This window comes from Mytilus trossulus, chromosome 10 (assembly GCF_036588685.1).
Source record: "Mytilus trossulus isolate FHL-02 chromosome 10, PNRI_Mtr1.1.1.hap1, whole genome shotgun sequence".
In the NCBI taxonomy this organism is placed as follows: Eukaryota; Metazoa; Mollusca; class Bivalvia; order Mytilida; family Mytilidae; genus Mytilus; species Mytilus trossulus.
In genome coordinates, this window is record NC_086382.1 from 66,077,225 (window position 1) to 66,095,166 (window position 17,942).

General features: G+C 32.3%; 1 protein-coding gene across 1 annotated transcript; it reads right to left on the minus strand.

Moving 5' to 3' along the window:
- Window positions 1–450: 450 nt before the first annotated feature.
- LOC134688397 (uncharacterized) lies at window positions 451–17,271 on the minus strand. The gene is made up of 8 exons (XM_063549095.1): window positions 17,136–17,271; window positions 14,848–15,044; window positions 12,675–12,983; window positions 11,592–11,897; window positions 10,372–10,592; window positions 9,995–10,109; window positions 7,843–7,926; window positions 451–5,099 (listed from the first exon to the last, which is right to left on the minus strand). Exons 2-8 carry the CDS (start codon window positions 15,041–15,043, stop codon window positions 2,467–2,469), a joined length of 3,864 nt encoding a protein of 1,287 aa, XP_063405165.1. The 5' UTR covers window position 15,044; window positions 17,136–17,271; the 3' UTR covers window positions 451–2,466.
- Window positions 17,272–17,942: the final 671 nt, after the last annotated feature.

Sequence of the window (17,942 nt, forward strand, 5' to 3'; positions counted from 1 at the left end):
GGCTTTGTTGAATATTACATCAAAATGACAACATTACTAGACAGGAATACAAGACAAATAAATGGGAAAACATAAATAACACACATTATAGCTACCAAAAGGTACAAGGTTTATAATTTAATACGCCAAACGCGCATTTCATTTACACAAGAGTAATCACTGACGTTCAGATCAAACAAATTTGAAAGCCAAAACGTAAAAAGAACAAAGTTGAAGACCATTGACAAAAAGTTCAAAAAGTTATGCCTAATCCGAATAATGTTTTCTCCCTGGGATTAGTACGTCTTTAGTATTTAAAATAGTTCATACTTTTGCAAACATTAAATTTATAAAAATGACTATATAATAGATATCAATGATAACAACGAGGTTTAACCTTGTATATGTGTTGTAAAACTTAACTACCGAGCAGAATAGTAGACAAGACTTTAAAATAACAAAGAGTTCTCAATAAGATAATTTATTATGTAGGAATATTTATTTCAATATTACAAAGTCAATCTATAATTCACACAATGTCAATCAAGTCAAAGAACCTGCATAATGTCAGTGTCTAGACAAAAATAACGAAAATCAAGAAGTCTACAATTTGGAAGTTAGTATGGCGGTCGAAATTCATTATCACTGAACTAGTATATAATTGATTAGGGGCTAGCTGAAGGACGCCTCTGCAAGGGCTGTATAGCCAGTCAAGATCGTTAAAAACTTCCATATATATGAAGGACGCCTCCGGGTGCGGGAATTTCACGCTGCATTGAAGACCTGTTGGTGACATTCTGCTGTTGTTTTTTTTCTATGGTCGGGTTGTTGTCTCTTTGACACATTCCCCATTTCCATTCTCAATTTTAAGTATATGTTTAAAGAATAATCAAACAATCCCAAATTTAGGCCAAAATGTATTACGGCAAAATAACACCGTCAAGTACATTGTGTAACAAAATTAATATTCACTGTCTTTTTTACACAAATAATACGTGAAGATGTGTAAATAAATGCGTAGTAGCTTAACTTAACTCCTTACATAAATTAACAATTTGAAAGCTAAACGTGAGATGAATAGATAAGGAGAACGAACAACAGCCGTTCGTTAGGACAGTTAAATTTCAACTTACAAAGTTTTTTAAGGTTGGAAACCAAGATGTCATTATCGCAATCATTACACTGACAAATATGCATGACAATAAATTATATACAATAAATACTTTTATTCCATAATAACAATATTTCAATAAGTACACTCGGGAAAAAATCTCTATTTCAGAAATTACTTTTTTGTTGTGATAAGAACGATAATTCTTGCACAAAACATGAAACTACGGTGTTTCAACACAGCAAATTCTACCGAAAATGTTGATTAATAATTAAAACAAGACATAATGTGCTTTGTCAGGTCTGTCATACCATTACACAAAGTGGACAAACTTTAAAATATATGAAAGTAATGATATTTAATAAGAAATATTCACTAAAGTTCGAGATTAAGATACAATTTCAGTTGAACGACACATGTAACGAATTCTGAGGCTGAAGAGTAATAAAAAATTGCAAATACAACACTATTTCATTACACACACTGACAATTATATAAATACATTTACACTAAAACTTCCTCTACAATAATTTACAGGTATTGTTATATAGTTGTATACAAATATGTAAAACAAATTTTTAATCAAAAATACATCAAAGCAACAACTCAAATGTAGCATTGGTTACAAAGTACAGCGATTTAAAACTGTTACATTTTACAAAATCAAATATCTTAATTGAGCTGAGGTAAAATTAAACAGCAAATTTCCTTGGTAAAAAGCACTGTATATAAACTGTATTACATACAAATAGATATCTCCTTTGCCAGAAAATCAAATAAAGGTAAATAACAATCTGCAAAACAAAAATACAAAATACAAAATACAAACTGAAATAAAGCAATAAGCCATACTAAACCTATGACAATCTGAGGTCAAATTTAGCTGCTCCAAAAATTAATCTCTTAATACCTCAATACAGCTGAAAATTGTCATGTTAAGTATACTGATTGTAAGTGCGAATACCAGGATTGATTTCATTCAGTCATGTGATGTCATATTCCTTATAAAGAGAAATGGATAGTGGGTCCCACAGGTTCTTCACCATGAAATTGTCTGTTTTCCCTTTGATTAGTGTGTTTAAACATCTCTTTCGTGTCTTTCACCTCTCTTGTCGAAGATAGGTCAGCCAAATCATGGTTTCGTTTATGAAAAAAGTTTCAGCTTCATCAATAAAATCTCTTGATGCAAAATACATGATAAATGAAATCAACATGGCACAAAAATAGCTCATTGTTACTATTTTTGGTAAAACAGAGCAAAAGCTACTTGCTCTGCTATGAAAAAAACCCACATTCTATACTGTACCTTTACAAAGAAAAGAGAAAATGGGTTCCCAAAAAATGTACTTTTACATGAGAAAAATTGTTATTTGTTTTCAATAAAAGATTATTAAAAAAGCAAGCAGAGTTGATATTAATCCTAAAATGACGAGATAATACTTTTTGCAGCCATTGATATGTGATTGTATCATGTAACTTAAATAAGGCTTAATTGTCTTGTCGGCTCCATAGTGCAAAAGTAGTCCCTGCAAATCGGTATTTCCAGAAGCTAGGAAAAGCGGGGAAATGTTGTTTACATCTGGTAAATTTACATGCGCACCGTTTTTTAATAGTACTTTTGAGGCTTCCTTATGCCCATTAGTCGTTGCAATTGATAATGGAGATCTTCCGTGGTTATCGCAGATATTTGGATTAGCTCCATATTTATATAGAGTCCTAATTAATTTTACACGCCCTTTTCTTGACGCAATGTATAATGGTGTCCTGTTGTTTTTGTCAACGCAATCTACATGGGCATTGTTTTCAAGCAGTACGGTTACAACATCAAGGTGGTTTTGATTACACGCTGCAAATATTGGAGACCTTGACGTGTTATTTGAGAAGTTAACATTTGCATCTGTCTGAAGAAGGTATTTAACTATTTCTAAATGACCATTCTCTGACGCAATAAACAAGGGCGATTCACCATCATGGTTGCATAAATTAATATCTCCTCCTTTTTGTACAAGAACGCGTAATACTTCTAAATGACCTCTATCTGAAGCGCGATGTACGGCAGAAGTCCCATCATTTTTGCACAAATTAACTGTAGCTCCACGTTTTAACAATTGTAAAATTGCCTCAGTGTGTCCAACTGTTGCTGCAAGTATTAACGGCGGTGTGCCAGAGTGATTTCCTTTATTGATGTCTCCATTGTGTTTTATCAAAAGATCCATTGCATCCCAGTGACACGAATAAGCAGCTGCTAGAATAGGAAGAAGATATGCACTATCTGGCATATTAACATCCGCACCTAACTTTAACAATTCTTCAATACTTGCTAAGTCCCCACGTAAACAGGCAGCAGATAACGGAGTTTTGCACCTGTGTGGATTTTTTTTCTTTTCTGGCCAACCAGCATCTATTGGTAACAAAGCTCTATTTATACATTTAGGGTTTACATAGTTTTGTATCAATCTCAACATTTCCAAATCTCCACTAAAGCATGCGAGTATTAAAAGTCTAGTTTGTTCTGTTTCGCTTGTTTTAACTATGATGTCTATAGATTCATTATTGGACATAACCAAGTCAATAATAAACTCCAGAAGCAAAGTATGCCTATAATATACAATCCAACTGAGAACTCGTATTTGGTATATTACTGAGTTGTCAGTTTTGACTATTTTGTCCAGTAGTATATCTTGACTTCTTAGTACAAAGGAATCTCTAAACTTGTCTTTATTCATTTCCTTTTCAATGACGTTCTCCCCTTGATTAACGATATGTGTCGATATACTACCAGTCTGAATGGACAAAAAGAGATCTTTGATTTCTTCATATGGCTTTTTTCTTAACATTTTCAAAAAAAAATTCAGAAACGGTTCATAAGTCAATGATTTGTTCATGAAAACATCAAAAAGTTCCATATTTGTGATATCTCTGTAAATTCTGTTCCCTAAAGACGAATAATGTTGCTTTAGTACTTTAACATGCATACATTGATTTGATTCCTCGGATATAAACCGCACCTTATGAGCAATGTAATTACTGTCTAGGTACTCTATTATCAAATTAGGATATTGATTTCCGAAATGGGAAGCAGTAACTTCGAATATGCAATCATGGATAAATCGAAACACTCCATCACATTGTGTCACATACGTCTCCAACATATGATCTAAAGCATCTATCAAATCCAACTTGGGCGTCCCATCGTTAAGTCGACATGTCCTGTATATCAATTGCTTTACCTTTATTTCTGGAAAATCATCCTCTGATAATTTCCCTTTGTTGATCATGCATAAGACTAGTGCTGCATAATAGATTTTGTTCCTACACTTCATTTCATCTAACTTTTCATATAAACATTCATGTGGTTCATTGAAAAATCGCAATCCAATATCTTGGTACTTTTTCTCATTTGCAAAAAGCCGACATAGAAGAGGAAACATAATGTTTGCTGATTCAAAGGACCAGGAAGAATAAGTATTGGGGTTCATGCCTACCGAAAAACAGTGCATTTTCAGGATGCATTGTTTTTCATCTTCACTTATACAAAACTGCTTATTCTCTAAGTCAACAACATTTTTCAGGAAAAATACCTTTGTCGATTGGAAGGTGCATAGCATTTCACTTGCCTTAAATACTGATTTACGACATGTCATGATCAGTTTCGAATCATTCTCTAAAACTAACATAAGCATCTCTCGTTTTCGTTCTAATCTATCCAGCTTGTCATGATCAACTCCAAAGACGCCTAATATATCATCATATACAAATATTTGCTGTTTGTTTGGATTTCCGTATGTAATAATTTCGTCTGGAGAATCTATTGGAACTAGCTGGTACCCTTTTTGCATATAAATCAATGCAACATGTTGAGAGGTAGCCGTTTTTCCTGATCCCGGACTCCCTATTATCGTTACACAACTATGATTCTCAATGGCTGCAACTACTTCCTCAGAAGCTTTAGTTTCTGCAAATGTTTTATCATAGTGTATCCACTGTTCAATTGCATTGAGCTGGGTTACTGTAATATGAAAATTTATACTGATTTATGACGTTTCATGGTCAAAAGTAATACCTTAAACACAAGGCATAATTTTAAACAAAAGAAAACACATATAATCCACACTTACTAAACAAAAGTCATTCGAATTGGCACATCCCCAGTTTCCATTCTCTAGTAATCTATATAAAAATGATAGCATTGTATCTACTATTTGTTGAATGATTTCTCTGTTCCGTTAAACATCATTGCCTATCCAGCCGATATGTGCTTATATTAATATATAAAAATATGGGTGCTGTATTCTTACGCTATTAAGACATTACACTTAAGGTTACAATACACCATTAGATTTTATGGGCGCTGCCATTTTATGAGCATAACATGGTATTCAGAATTAAGAGTATGGCGAATCCTGATTGGTCGATATGTGCGCCCGTTATTTTTTATTATTAGAGACTTAGTGCACTCTGCTTTATACAAAAGGCAAAATAAAAATTATTCCGTAGCCCTAAAGGCACTTGAGATGACTTTTCAACGCCAGGACAAGACACGTATTTTTAAGGGTAAAATTGATAGGCATGGGAGATAATAGATAAGACCGTTGGTTTTCCCGTTTGAATGGTTTTACACTAGTAATTTTGGGGCCCTTTATAGCTTGTTGTTCGGTGTGAGCCAAGGCTCTGTGTTGAAGGCCGTACTTTAACCTATAATGGTTTACTTTTTAAATTGTTATTTGGATGGAGAGTTGTCTCATTGACACTCACACCACATCTTCCTATATCTATATAAGTACACAATACGCTAAGAAAAGCAACGCGAACCTATATTTTTTGGAGCAAAAATACTGTCATAATAACTTTTCTTTGATTCTAGCAAGGTTTCGTTAAAAAAATCAATTTTCTAAAGTCTGTATCTCGAAAAAGGCTACCATTGTCGCCTTTGGGGGAAATTAATTGTTTATTTCAATCTATACAGCGTCGACATTTCTTTATCATAGTGCTCAAAAAGTGTCAAAAACAGTCATTTCACTTGACATTTGATGTGAAACCGTATTTTTTGGTGACAAATGAAATATTGATTATCTAGTTTTTAAGCTATAGTCTTTTTCATATTGGTATTGCGTTATACCTTAGAAACAAGGGTGGGCTCGACTTTTGACCTAATGTGGAACGAATATGTCATTTTCTGAAGTTCTGCTGATTTGTTCGAAAAGAGCAAGTACATGTCTAGTGTTTGTGAATATAAATCGATTTTTAAACATAACAATCTTGACCCAAGTGCTGTTATCGAAATTACCAAATTCAGCGAAAATGTACGGAAATGATCTCCTTCGAACAATGAAATGTTCACACGAATAACAAACTAAAAGAATAAAATAAGCATGCCGTTTTGTAGTTAACAAACAGTAATCGAGGTCAAAACACAAATATTTACACATATTCCATATTTTGAAATGCTATAGTCTGTTTCAAAAATGTACTTTTATACGAAAATGGTTTCATTTAAAACTGTTGTTCAAAATTCACCGTAGTAGTTATATATTGGATTGGTTTTGGTATCAATATAATCAGTACTTGATGATGTATAAAGAATCATTGGAGAAAGTGAGCATTATCTTCAGTCCCTTTTTAACAGAACTGCATTTACTAAAAAAAAACAGATTTTTTTTTTCTTCACACTTCGACTGGGGTCACCTCCGATAAAAAATTGTGAAAATTCAGAGAGTAAAGCCAGAACGGTTTGAAGATGATTTATTTGTGGCATATATATTTGTGCATCTGACGCACTATGAATTGCACGATACAAGAAAGTATTAAATACCGTATAGGTTACAATAAACCATTAGATTTTATGGGCGCTATTTTATGAGCGTAACATGGTATTCAGAATTAAGAGTATGGCGAATCCTGATTGGTCGATATGTGCGCCCGTTATTTTTTATTATTATAGACTTCGTGCACTCTGCTTTATACAAAAGGCAAAATAAAAATTATCCGTAGCCCTAAAGGCACTGAGATGACTTTTCAACGCCAGGACAAGACACGTATTTTTAAGAACAAAATTGATAGGCATGGGAGATAAGTACAAAATACGCTAAGAAAAGCAACGCGAACCTATATTTTTTGGACCAAAAAATACTGTCCTAACAACTTTTCTTTGATTTTAGCAAGGTTTCGTTAAAAACATCAACTTTCTAAAGTCTGTATCACGAAAAAGGCTACCATTGTCGCATATGGGGAAATTAATTGTTTATTTCAGTCTTAAACGACAAAATAGTAAGCGACTGGAAGAAATATCAAGTTCAGAACAATAAATATAGGAAGATGTTGTATGTGTACCAATGTGACAACTCGCCATCCAAGTGACAATTTATAAAAAGTAACCCATTATAGGTCAAGATATGGCCTTCAACATGGATCCTCGGCCCACACAGAAAAGCAAGCTATAGAATGATTCCAAAAAATACCATAGATATTCCTATGCAACTAATTCCTAAAGCAATACCAGGGTCTCATGAGATGAATGTTTGGAACAAAAAGCATGTGGTCTTGACGAATGGTCAACCTCCATATTATGTGTTTCTTATAGAAGTAAAATTGAACAAAGGTGTGATGTGTATTTAAAATCATTAGTGACTACTAACTGATAAGAATCGACATAATTAGTTTCAGTGCTACACTGTGTTCAACATTGATTATATTTGTTTAATCTTTGTTTTTACGAGTCAACGGAATAATTTTATACATTTATTCATACTTACATCTCACATTTTTTGGAATGCTTTCTTTACTATCCTCTTCCATGTCTTTAATTTTCATCTGAAGGCTTTTTATAACTGCATTATCTAACATTACCAGAAATTAAAATAAACAAAACAGATATTTATGTTAAGACGAGAGTAAAAAGCATTTAACTTCAGCAAAAACTTATGTAGCCATTATAACATTATATTATAAATATATACTAGAAAACATCCACGCAATCGCGGGTATTAAGAGCTTGGTTGAAAGTATGTAAACTGTTGAAGGATGCTTTTTTGTAAAAGATTTAACGTCTGGAGAATTTCAGAAAAGGTATAAAACTGAAGCACCTAGATACAGGACAATTGTTTTAAGTCCTCTCCCTTTCTCAGAAGTCCGTTATTTTTGTGCTCTCTGTTCAATTCCATGATTTTCGCGTTTCTGTATTCTATGAACATATATATAATATAAATAAAGTGTATTTGTTATCAACTATCAATTACAATTTTCTTCTTCACGACGATCACTGCAATATATAAGAGTCTCTATATATAATAGGATTATATTTGTAGTATACATGCAGAATAACACGAAAATAATTGTCCTGTCCCCAAGTAAGTATGAAAATTATGTTTAAAGAGGGGAGGTAAAGGGGTGTATTTGCATCGAAGAACGCGAAATAGAATTGCCATTTAACGATGAACAAGCAAAAAAACAAATTCACGTTTATCTTTTTATCGATTTCACAAAACACGCTGAATAACAAACCATTCTCTAGGCATCACGTGAAATAAAAAGTAGCAAAACACGTTGCACGAAAATAACCCTTCACCCCCTCTTTTAAAGTTAAACTAAAAAGTCGGTCTTATGACGTTTTCTTCGTTTTTCTCCCAAAATAACCCTAACTGAATAATCATAAGAATGGATGCCAAATACGACTATGCATGGTACCTATAGGACACAGAGGCATGATGGTTAATTTATTGGGGAAGGAAGAAAAGCGACACACAGAATGATGTCTTCTCGTTTAATAGTAAAGATATAATTTTAATGGTTTATACAGGATAACACATAAACAATACTGATAACGAAATCAAACTAAACGTGTCGAAACGACACGAATGGCCCCGTCTTAAAAAATTGAAAAATCTGCAATTTCAACAACACATGGGAACACAAACATGATGGTGATCTCATATATCAAGTTTTAGCTCAAAATCTAAAGGTGTATAGAAAAAAGTCCGTATAACTGTGATTTTCAACTATTTTTAAAGTCTTTAATCGATAATTTAGGCACAAATCAGCGGAGGGGATTTGTAACTCACCATGGTTAACTCATATAAAACAAATCAGCCCAATATTTAAAGGCGTTTATAAAAGTCCGTTTCACTTTGATTTTCAACAATTTACCAAAGCTCAAAGCCCGTTATTTCGGCACAAATTAGCGAAGCGGAATGAAAGTTGAACTTGATCTGCAATTTATCATGGTTAACTGACATACCAATTGTAACAAAAAATCAGCCTAATATCTCAAGTCGTTTACAAAAAGGTTTGTATAATTGTTATTGTCAACAATTTATCAAAGTCCAAAGCCCGTAACTCAGAAAAAAATTAGCGCCGACAACTTTGTTGCGGGGACATCAAAATAAATATAATAAGAAATGATTATTACCAATTATTTATAACAACAAAAATCCGTGAGCATTTAGGCAACTCCTCTTCTTTCATTTATCCTTTAAGTGTTTAACGATATTACTCATACTGTCATTTGATTTATAGTATACTAAACGTATATCCAAATTAACGATTATCGATGCATAAACTCGATCATAAATATTAATATTGTATGTGAATTTTTTCTAGACATCATCTAATTAACCATTGATATGATTTCCAAATTCTGCCGAATTCAAATAATCCGTTAAAAATATCAATATAATTATGAACAGATAGTGACAATCCGTAAACAAATTGTGTTTTTGAAGAGGGGCATACGCCTAACAATTTGTCTGAAAGATTGAACAGGACTTGATGACTTTTACATTTGTAAGAGCTGATAGGATCAAAATTTCATATATGGAATATTGTGAATGGGTCAAAGTTTTCCATGTTGATATAGTTTGAAATGACGCGTAATTTAAGCCTTTCCTGGATTTTCCATAGTTTTATTACCTTTCATATTTCGTAGTATTTTATGCATTTCATGTATTACTTCAGTACCAAGATGTTCCAACAGTTCAATTTTAAAATACAGTTCCTGGGATGAACCAAATATTCTTTCCATTATCTAAAGAAAAAAGAAAACATACATCAATGTCACATTAAAAGCAACTAATTCGCAAAACATATTATTAATATGGGTAATGCAATTGATGTAATTTAAAAACACGGTACATATATATGTATCTTTGTCTGAATTATCTTTAAGAATGTCTTACTGTAGCTGTATGCAAAAAAAGCTTTCACTAATGTTTCAATATACATATCTGTATGAAAAGAACTACATTGTCATTCATACATGACATGAAAAGGTTAATTTATGTACTTACACCAGCAACTTTATTTAACATCTCATCATATTGTTCATCACCAATGTCTTGAACGTCAATAATAGAATTATAGTAATTTTGAAGTGTCTTCAGTTCACAGTCGTCGCTGCTTTTGGGTTTATCTAGTTGGATATTGTGTGGTTTTGTGTCAAGAATCACTGTATACATCACTATTGCAATATCAATAGAAATTGCCTTAAATATAGGACAATTCAGTTTGGCTGAAATTAAAACATGGGAACTTCTAAATAACTTAGAACAATATATTAAAAAAATAACAAAACAAATTGCACGCCAAGAAAAATCCAAAACGACACTCCCCTTGGCAAATGGCAAATTCAAAAGCTTAAACACATCAAACAAATTGATGTTACAGGCATTTCCTTATAATTACTTCGCTGTGGTGTGCTAAAAAAAAATATTTTTAAAAGGAATATAATCAAAGAGGTAGAAAAAAAAGGTAATACGCTTTACATTAGTGACAAAGTTTGCAATAACATTGTTTCATGTATGTACAGAAATGGTAGGCATATGCATGATGTAGCATTCACGTCGTTATTTTTTGTTTAAATTTGCTGTTACAAAATGTTAGAAATTATTATAAATTAAGGCATGTATCTCCCTCATGCAAAGCTCTGATTCCTTTCACGGTTTTGGCTTTAATTTTTGGACTTTTTGGATTATAGCTCTTATGTTTTATGTAAGCTTTGGATTTCAAATATTTTGGCCACGAGCATCACTGAAGAGACATGTATTGTCGAAATGCGCATCTGGTGCAGGAAAATTGGTACCGTTCATGTTATAACAAACAACTCTAACGATCTCCTCGATGTATTTAATATAACAGATATGTTTAATTTGCTATAACAAATATATTATTAACGCTATAAAGGCTGAAACGACAAATAAAACCACAAAAATATATAGAGGTTAACATAGAGTCTCCAACAATAAGCAGGTCGTGACATAATAAGCAGAGCTTTAAATCATTCTGTATGTATAACAGAAGATCTAAATCTTGTTCTCCAAACAACAAACATCTAGAAGATATGACATTTTACACCTATTGGCAAGATTTATGATTTGAGACAGACGTAATGAACTGTTACGGAGTAAATCTAGCTCCATACATTGTAAATAACGTTACACCTGCGTTAGACCTTTTGACAGAAAAAAATCACTAGTCATAAAAAATAAAATATAAATAAAATATATAAAACCTGCAATACGTGATCGTTTCTCCTCTTCAGAAATCTCTGTTGTTTCCAACATTTCAGCAAGTTGATCGTTGACCTCATCTTGTCGCAAGGCGCATAGAAAATTGTCATATGCTGTCTTATTTCTAATTTTCCCGATTAATTCTCGGACTTGATCAGATCGATTGGCTATCGACATAATGTCACTTGAATCATCTATGGACAATACTTCAGATGATATCAAGCTGTCAACCACACTTTCTAGTGAAGTCGTTTGTTGAACTAACACGAAATAATTCTTTTCCAGTCTTATCGACCATTCATTAATTTCTAAAAAACAAAACAAAAACAAAAAACAGAAAGAAATAAAATAATATTTAAAAAAGCTTGAATTATTAAATCATGTTTAGGTTATATTCAATACACAATATATAACATAAAAAGAGACCGTAGGGACCAACCGAACGTTGATGACAGTAAAAAGTTTATTATGTACTAAAACACATTTTTTTTCCACTGGAAATAACCACGATAGTTCCAAGTTTGCAGAATTGATGCCGTAAATAGTAATAATGTGACAGACAGTATTATATATGATAACTTTTCTTATTCAAATCGAGGCAATCCAATTCCGTCTGTTGTAATATACTTTTACACCTTTTGATCAAAATAAAAAATAATAAACCCTGGATCAAAAACACCACAAATAGACACAAGAAGAAATGAATGATCGTATCATATTGGTGATAAAAACTCCTTCTATTGCGCAGCTTGAATCTCTGAAACGGACAGTTCGCAACTGAAAAGCTGTAATCATCCTTTTGTCGTAAAGGTTTGCTTTTAACTGACCCATTGTAGTAATTTCTTATAGGTAAAACGGATATGAGACATACTAAACTGTATCGATGGTGTCGGTTATGTCAAGTTAGACGTTCACATAGCATCCCAATATATAAAGTCATTTTGAATAGGTTACAGTACTATCAAAAACAGTTATCATATAATGAATCATCGATACTAAATTCCGTATTCTAATATGCATGCAAATAAACTCATCATCGATAACAGCATCAACATTTTATATTTACGAACTCAAATTCAACCAACCTGATTGTTTTAGTTTTTCTACTTTAGTATCTACTTTCGTATCCATTATTCTATCTAACAAATCGTTGTCCACGTGACCAGATTTATGCAACGCATCAATCAATGTATCTCTTACGTTGCAAGGTCGACTCTTTAGAAGATCGATTATCATTTCGTTTCTTGCAGACTGATTTGGGCATCTTTTAACCTTTTCTCGCTCATCTATTGATATAATTCCTTTGGAGATTAGATCATCCAGAACTGCGCCGTCAAGTATTGTGTTATTAACTAGTTCATGGTAGTAAGAGTGTATATTATGTTGTAATTGATCTAAAATAAATAGTAATATTTTGTAAAGTGGCGACATAACAGGTTAAGTTTATCAAAAAGGTGTGAGCAATCGTAGAAATGCAGGTTTTATACCAAATATATGTTTGCAAAACATAGGGAGCATCAAACATAAATGAATTCTCATCATTAACCTTCTCATATTTGAAGCTTCCGAAGGTAAATCAAGACATTTTCCCGGATTCGTGAAGCTTATAAAGTATTGTTTTTATAATTTGCTGCTGTATTCTATAAAAAATGATAACAAAGAGATTATCAGCACAGGCTTACAAATGAGGTAAACCTATGACATCTGAGAGAATCATTTTATAAGACAATGAAAATACCAACTTTTTTTTTCGGAAGGAATATTGAGTAAATTTACATCATTGGAATATTATGGACGATAGGTCATTGGTGAACCTACATGAGCAATATATACTATGCAACAAGTCTAATAATTATACCCTGACAATTAAGTACAATATTTAAATATGGTAACTGTACAACACAAAACGCCCACACAGTTATATACTAAATCAGGCATGACTATACATATCAAGGGTTCTACTTATTCACAAGTGGATTGTACGGAAGTTTTTGACAGACAGGAATAACATGAAACCAATGATAATTGGATACAGCATTTATTTCCACAATGAAAAAAGTTCTCAAAGTTCACATATGCGAAACAATTGAAGGACAGTACTAGTTGTCTAATGAGTGTATCTATTATTGGAACTGACAAACGTGCCAAAGTTTTGTTCAGATGATGGTTAGATTAGAGATATCGCTGGTACAATCTACATATGGTTGAAGTAAAACATTGCTATATATAGTAGGAATACAACTACATTTTAAATTTATACTTATTGACTGGTTAGGAGAATAACAGTTGTATCCTACATGACATTAACCTTACTTGTCTTCAAATATCAGGTCAGTAAGTGTATTTTTGAACAAAAGGAGACAGCATACAGTATACAACAAATGTCGGAGCAAGATCAACTATCGTAATATAAAAACCAGAACACAGTCATACTGTGTCACGTTTACTTCATATATTCTGAAGGCTGAGGCTTCTTCCCGCATTGACGCCAACCCAAGTTACAATTGGTAATACGCGACGTCGTTACCCAAGCGGTAATCTCAACATTACCTTAACCCAGAGCTGCATTTAAAATTCCGCGAAATGTTGTGTCGCAATTTGTCACATATTATCCCTGATGTATAATAATTGGAAAGTATTGACGGGTCAAATAGTTCAATGATTGCTTTTTGTAAAATAGTGAAAATATTGTGTACGTATTTTATATAGGAAATGATAACGGATATACAATCATGTAAATTATGTTTGATCAAATTCTAAACATCATTTTTGTGCCAAATATTGTAACATTTCTGAATATTTTATATTTTCATATACATATGTTTCTACGTACGATGAAGCTATCAAAATGCTACAAAGGAGAGCCGTAGGATGCCAGAGGGACATAAACCTGATGAAAATAATCTTATCACGTCAAGGCGAAAACAAATTAAGAAAAACAACACAGAAAAATAAAGACTGAGCAACACTAACCCCACCAGAACAAGAATATCAAAATGAAACAGGTTTTACTAGAAAGACATCATAGTCGGTAGTGAAAAATTACCAAAATAGATTTAGGACTTGTATTCGTTAAAAGATAAAATGTTAATTGCATATCACATTAACTACGAAAACAGTGTTCTGTTCAATCCGTTTTTAATATTCGTCTTTAGATTGCGTAGCTGTTATTTTGAATCTTATAAAAACAAATTGACCAATAAATTTTACAATAAAACAAAGTTAAGGTCGATCATATTAAATAAGTAGATGTTTTACCTTCAACTTGGCACACTCGTCTAAACTCATCTGTTGATAGGCGTTGTTTCAGTATTTTTTTGTTTTCTTTAATTGCATTTTCTAGGCCTCCGGGATATGTCCGATCAATGTGTTTAATGATTAATTCAGGAGCGATTCGGAGCAGAATATATGCTAACTTTATAAGGTTTGGTGTCTCATTAGTTGCCCTATCCATACTGCAATAACAACATGTCATATTACTATTACAGGTCGAACTTGACAGACTATTTGTGTGTTATATGATAGAGGTACAAAGAGCAGGACAAAAATATAAAATTCACCGACAAGCTTTCTATATGCTTTCAATTATGAGTATTTATAAGTAAAACAAATAGTACTGATTTGTATTATTCTTTACGGTTTTTGACGAAGGTAATCCCAAACACACACTGTTTTTCTTAGAGGTCAGTTGTTAATGGCTTTGAACTAGCTGTCAGATAACTGCGAGTACTCTCAGATCTGTTCATTGTTGGGATATATAAGTACCCGGCCACGTCCACTTTTATTTTTTGTCTATCTGATGAGTTAAGCCTTTTTCAACTGATTTTTATAGTTCGTTCTTATGTTGAACTGTTATACCGCTGTCCCAGGTTAGGTGGAGGGTTGGGATCCCGCTAACATGTTAAACACCGCCACATTATTTATGTATGTGCCTGTCCCAAGTCAGGAGCCTGTAATTTAGTGGTTGTCGTTTGTTTATGTGTTACATATTTGTTTTTTGTTCATTTTTTTACATAAATTAGGCCGTTAGTTTTCTTGCTTGAATTGTTTTACATTGTCTTATCGGGGCCTTTTATAGCTGACTATATGCGGTATGGGCTTTGCTCATTGTTGAATGTCGTACGGTGACCTATTATTGTTAATGTTTGTGTCATTTTGGTCTATTGTGGATAGTTGTCTCATTGGCAATTATACTGCATTCTTTTTTATATTAACTAATGATGCCATGTTGTTTACAAGTCCACCAGTATATGTCAATGGTATGGCGAACGATTTGTTCTACTAATAACTAATTTAGATGAGATCAGCCAGTTCCTACGGTAAGATACTATAACCCAATGAAGTACTTTACATTTATGTGTAAAGTATACTGATGGATCAAGGAATATAAAAACAAACGAATTTTAAACACGATGGACGTCTTATGTTGTTGTTATCTGGAATCGTTCAATTAGAACTAAGATTTGGGGATGGGTATAGTTCATTATTAGAATATATTACTTGCATTTCTGACAATAAATAACCAAGGAATCGCCTTTGAAAAGATACAAAAGCAAACCACTTCTTTGGCAATAACAAAGTTAAAACGTATTTTGTTTTCCAAATCCATGTTTATAAGCTGTCAGCCTTACATCCGACATGAGACACGTTACCTTTGATGAGAGAGAAAACATAAGTCGATTTCAGTTCATTGTACGTGTCAAAATGAGAAAAGAAGAAGAAACAACTCTTAAATGATTATGTTCAATAAATATAGACCTACATGAAAGTTTATGATCATGAACATATAGTTAAAATTGTTCAAAGGATACGAAAGATTATTTACATTAAATAAAACTGTTCGGTCGGTCAAGTGATGATATCAATTAACATGTATGCAATATATATCATTAGTGGTGAGGATTGAGGTTCAGCGCTCGTTTACGGTTTCAGTATGCGCTTGTCTCAAGTCAACAGCCTGCTACTTAATGGTCAATCATATTTGATTTTCGTTTATTATTTTATACATAATAATTTTAGTTTGGACTGTTGAACGTTTTTTTTTTCTTCATTTTAATAAAGTAATATATAGCTTACAATCTAATGTTGGTATTGCCTATTGTTGAAGACCATAAGGTTATATCTGCCTATCTAGTCTCTTTTTGATAGGTGTTTCATATTAATAAAAAAAAATCCTCTTATTCTTATTTTCATCACATACAAAGATATTAGTTGTCACATATTCATATTTCCTACCAGTTCATATACTGTTAATTAATTTATTTTCGTGGGTATGAATTTTCGTGGATTGCTGATAACTTGCATAATCGTGGATATTTGATTTCGTGGTTTTGCCTATCGCTGTATACAAAGCTTATTAAAATATGCTATTCGTTTAACATATGAATTCGTGGTTTACCTGTACCCACGAAACTCACGAAAATTGGTATCCAACGAATAATGATGAATCCACAGAACTGAGATTTATTTTTCTTATTTTCATATATGACATTCAGACTTTTTAAAATGTACATGTATCTATAAGAAGACGAAGAAAAGTATCTTACCTTATTTCATCAGCTGGTAATATTATTCGTAAATTGATAGAGCACTTTAACTATATGAAATCAACCTGAATTTATGAAATTTGAATAACTCAATATTTTTTGTAAATCACATACATATATAGTAACAGTTTACGATGAATCGGAAACACTAAAACCGACATATATCGGAAACATTATACTTGACATTTTGAACTGATAATACAGCAGAGGATGTTGTCACTTTTATTAAAACTGAGTAATTAATATATTAATTCATTAGTATAAAAAATACTTCAGATTATTGTCAATTGATAAATAAAATAGAGCTGTATCGGATAGCAACCGACTTTTTGCAATACATAAATACAATAAATCTGTTAACTTACTTCGGGTTTAAATAATCGCTATGCAAAATATGTAAATAAATTCATCATAGATTAAAAAATTGTATTTGCACCAGACGCGCATTTCGTCTACAAAAGACCCAACAGATCAACTGTTTAAAACTTGAGTTGATATAAATACCTTGCAAACCAGTTCATAATCCCTCCGTTATAGCTTAATTGAATATGTTCCAACAGAAAACAAAGTTTTAGTTTATTTGACTGTTTGAAACACTTTGTTATTTTTGGTATTCAATTTTCACTTATTTATAAACACTCGTAATATGAACCAATTATTATTTCCATTCTCTATCACATAATACAAAATTATGTAAAAAACAATGCAATACTTTTTAACAAAAAAAAACTGATTTTTATTTTACCTGTGTACATTATTTTATAAGGTGGCATTTTTTTATGGTTTTCGCATTGCCACTCAAACAAC